Raw genomic sequence first — 4,149 nt, forward strand, 5'->3', positions numbered from 1 at the left:
TTTTTGGTGTTCTGTTGAAGCAGGAATCGAACCCACGACCTTGTGTATGAAATGCGGGCATGCTAACCATTGCACCACGGTGGCTATGTTACAATGTTTTGTTTTCCATTTGTAAAGGGGTTTAACTATTAAAAATTAAAATTTCTTGCCCATTGTGAACGTAATGTTGTGCGCAACGATTATTTCAATAGAAAAACGACATCTCTACATAGTTTTGTACACTACCATGGCAAACCACTCACTTACCAACACTGAAACAAGTGTCAACAGCTGTTTCAACACCAACAACACCACCTTCAACTGACACATGTCCAATCTCTAAAAATACCGAAATTGGTGTTCATTTTTTTTTGGATTTATCAATTTATGATATCAACGAGCCTATTGCAGCTCGTTGGTTTCTCTTTTCCAAGGAATACAGAAGTCCTAAAATCCCCATAAATTGAATACTCATACATTTAGCCATCGCTTAGGTATTCAATGGCCCCCACCGAATTTACCAAATGGCTCAATCAAAAATTAAAGGAATTGAATACAGACGAAACTGTATTTGGCTCCTATATAACGGGTATACTTGAAGATGATGATAGTCTCGAAGAGAAGAAGGAAGCTTTGGAAGGTATACTTGGTGAGATATTGGTGAGTGTTTATGGCGAAACTTTAGTAGCATCCAATCATCTCAACTTGTTTGTTGTTGTTTGGACAGACTGATAACATTACCGAGCTTATAGAAACAATTTTGGATAAATGGAATGCATGTGCTCCAAAAGAAGATGAAACTGCCAACAAAGGTGCCAAACTTGATGTGGATGCACAATTGGCCAAACTATTAGAAACTACAAAAGTTCAGGCAGTGGTCAAAGAACGCCAGTATACGGAAGAAGAAAGGAAGATACGAGAACAAATTTTGGCTCAATATTCACAGGTGTGTATGAAGACCATTTAAAGGCTACATCTTTGCAACACTAAGGACAAGTATCGAAACGGTAGATTCTGACGGAACTCCTTCCAAGAGAATCAGAACACTTAACCATTTCAGGCAATTTTGGGCATAACTTGTAGAGACGTTTCACTAGGGTGAAATGTCCTGTATGTAGTCAGCACTGCCAAAAGGTTTAATCATAGAAGATAAAACTCATTATAACAATCTGCAACCAATCTAAACCTTGTCGGAAGGATAGGAAGGTTTAGAGAATCGAAAATCATCTTACCCTCTTTCTTAAGTAACCAATTTCAAAGGCATTTCATAAAACATTTCGTACGGAAAGTGATCAAAAACCAAGCCTCTCAATAGTTGTCAATAACAATACGTGGGTGGTCCGATAAGCCATTAGCCTCATCACAAATGTTATCTTGTCGTATATTGTCATAAATAACCCTTGCATTGACGAAGTTTCAAAAGTCGTTTTAGCTTGCATTATTACAGGAAAGTTAGTACAAATAGACTTCGATAGTCTGTGGCTGTATAACACAGAACTATAACAAAAATTAAGATTTTTTTAAAATTGACTTAATAATTCGATAATACAAAAAACGCATGAATAATTTCGGGAATACAATAGTGCCTTCTGAACATACTTATTATTCCAAATGTATATTGAGGACGATTAGTTTAGGAGATATGAGCAAAAGAAGATTTTCATACAAAAACCTGATTTTTTTTTTTTTGGATTTGGATGGAATTTCCAATTTTTTGTGGGTGATCACGTGTTAACCTTCTTTTCGTTCTAGGATTCTTACAGCCAATATCCGATATCCGAAATGAATCCTTCGGTTCGTCTAGGATGTCTAAAACAGCTGAATTTCCGAAATGAATCCTTCAGTTCGTCTAGGATGTCCAAAACAGCTGAATTTGTAAAGGAAATTCATCTGTTGGCATTGTCCAACAAAAGCGTTCGCTTCGAATATGAAATGCAAATTTGATTTTTTTAGAATTTGACTGTGGTGACGTAATAACTTACTTTTCGCTGTAACATGCTTAGTTTAAAAGATATGAGTGCAGAAAGTTTTTCATATAAAAATTTAGATTTTTTAGCGTTTCTATGGAATTTTCAATATTTTGAGAGTGATTACGATTTAACCTATTGTTCGCTCTATATATCCTGATTTCTCCGTACTGAAATTGTTAACAAATTTCATACATAGATTTTATGGAAGAGTTATTGAAGTACCTCTTAGGTTAGGTTAGGTTAGGTGGCAGCCCGATGTATCAGGCTCACTTAGACTATTCAGTCCATTGTGATACTACAGTGGTGAACTTCTCTCTTATCACTAAGTGCTGCCCGATTCCATGTTAACCTTAATGACAAAGAACCTCCTTTTTATAGCCGAACGGCGTGCAGTGAAACCACTTCGCTTTGAAGCCCTCAGAAATGTCACCAGCATTACTGAGGTGGGATAATCCACTGCTGAAAAACTTTTGGGTGTTCGGTCAAAGCAGAAATCGAACCCACGACCTTGTGTATGCAAGGCGGGCATGCTAACCATTACACCACGGTGGCTCCCAAGTACCTCTTAGATGGAGGGGAAAGTTTTGCAAAAATCTACCAAAACACCAACAATTCTACCAATCTACCAAACAGTAAAAAATCTACCATTTTTGGTAGAATTTTGTGTCAACCGTGGTTGTAATCGTTACCCTCTTTCACAACGAAGATCCTGACCAGGACTAAAAACTTTTCATAAGTGACATCTCGGTTTTTGAGTATTTCACAAATTATCAAAGTGGTACCGCTACTATATGGTAATCATCTAGCAAACTCTATAACTCTTTTTTCATTTACTAGATCAAACCTATCTGGATTTGATGATTTGTTGTTGTTGTAACAGTTTATTGTGATTTCATCCATTTTTGTGTTATACGCTCTGGTACTTCAGCTTGTGGCCAGATCGAGGAACTCTGCGACTAAGGTGGGGTGCGTTCAGAGTGATCTGGTGGTAATTCGGGTTGGTTTAGCAGGGCAAGAGAAAAAATGACGCGTGTCGTGTGGCCCTCACCATGTAGCTTCTCACCGCTTCAGCTACAGTATCCTCATGAATCCTGTTCAAACCTGCCTGGTACGCTGCTTGATCTAGAGGCTCTCTTTTGCAACGCTGGATCTCGCTCTGTAGATGATGTATATCAACCTGGGTGGTGGTTGTGTAGATTTGAAATCATCAAATCTACACAACCAAAAAAAGAACAATACATAAAATTATTTGCCATTTGTAAAAACTATTAAAGAATAAGAATTATCATCTCACTCTATTGCCTTTTTTCCAGACTGAAGTATCCGATGATGATTACGATCCAGCTCAATCCGATGAAGAGGACAATAAGCATGGTGGTGGTGGTGGGGGCGGTTTAACCGGTATAGAACGTAATACCAATGCCCTTGATGTTCAAAATCTTCTCAAGGAGAAACGTGAACAAGCCCGTCTCGAATCAGCTGCCAAAAAACAAAAAGACAAAGAAGATCGAGAGAAACAAAAGCAAATGCGTGAAGAGAAGAAAGAAAAACGTAAAACTGTTAAAGGTGAGCGTAAACGGTAGCATGTGGGCATATAAGATATTAAATATCCTATTTTGTCCTACATAAAAAAAAATTCTATAACCATGTAGATTGTATTTAAATGAACATAAAAAACAAGTTCTTTTTTTAATAAATTATTGATGTTACATAAAAAATCGAAGGGGAATATAAGGTTTCACAGGGCGGAATAAATTAATTTTTGAACTCAATAAATATATAAATGAAATGAAATACCCCTGTTTGGACGAAGACGGCATTTCGACACAATTTAAACTTTAAACCTACTTTCCCCATATAAATTCCTTCCTGTCAATAATTCTTTTGTATACCAGCAAAAAAAATGTGGAAGTTCTTCTAACGGCACAACTTTAAAAGCACTTCCAAAAATGTACTCCCAAAGAAGTTCTTTATTTTAGCTGCACAGGAAGTTCATTGGAGTCAATTTTTTATACCCTCCACCATAGGATGGGGGTATATTAACTTTGTCATTCCGTTTGTAACACATCGAAATATTGCTCTAAGACCCCATAAAGTATATGTATTCTGGGTCGTGGTGAAATTCTGAGTCGATCTGAGTTGTCCGTCCGTCCGTCCGAACGAAACAAGCTATCGACTTGAAACTTGGCACAAGTAGTTG

The 4,149-nt window shown here is 37.2% G+C and overlaps 1 protein-coding gene across 1 annotated transcript; it reads left to right on the forward strand.

The window, feature by feature from the left end:
- The first annotated feature begins 272 nt into the window (after positions 1-272).
- LOC142223379 (coiled-coil domain-containing protein 43) lies at positions 273-3,667 on the forward strand. Its single transcript, XM_075293263.1, has 3 exons — positions 273-639; positions 707-925; positions 3,263-3,667. The coding sequence occupies exons 1-3, from the start codon at positions 481-483 to the stop codon at positions 3,530-3,532; spliced, it is 648 nt and encodes a 215-aa protein (XP_075149378.1). The 5' UTR covers positions 273-480; the 3' UTR covers positions 3,533-3,667.
- The last annotated feature ends 482 nt before the right edge of the window (positions 3,668-4,149 follow it).

Source organism: Haematobia irritans, chromosome 2 (genome assembly GCF_050003625.1).
Source record: "Haematobia irritans isolate KBUSLIRL chromosome 2, ASM5000362v1, whole genome shotgun sequence".
Classification (NCBI taxonomy): Eukaryota; Metazoa; Arthropoda; class Insecta; order Diptera; family Muscidae; genus Haematobia; species Haematobia irritans.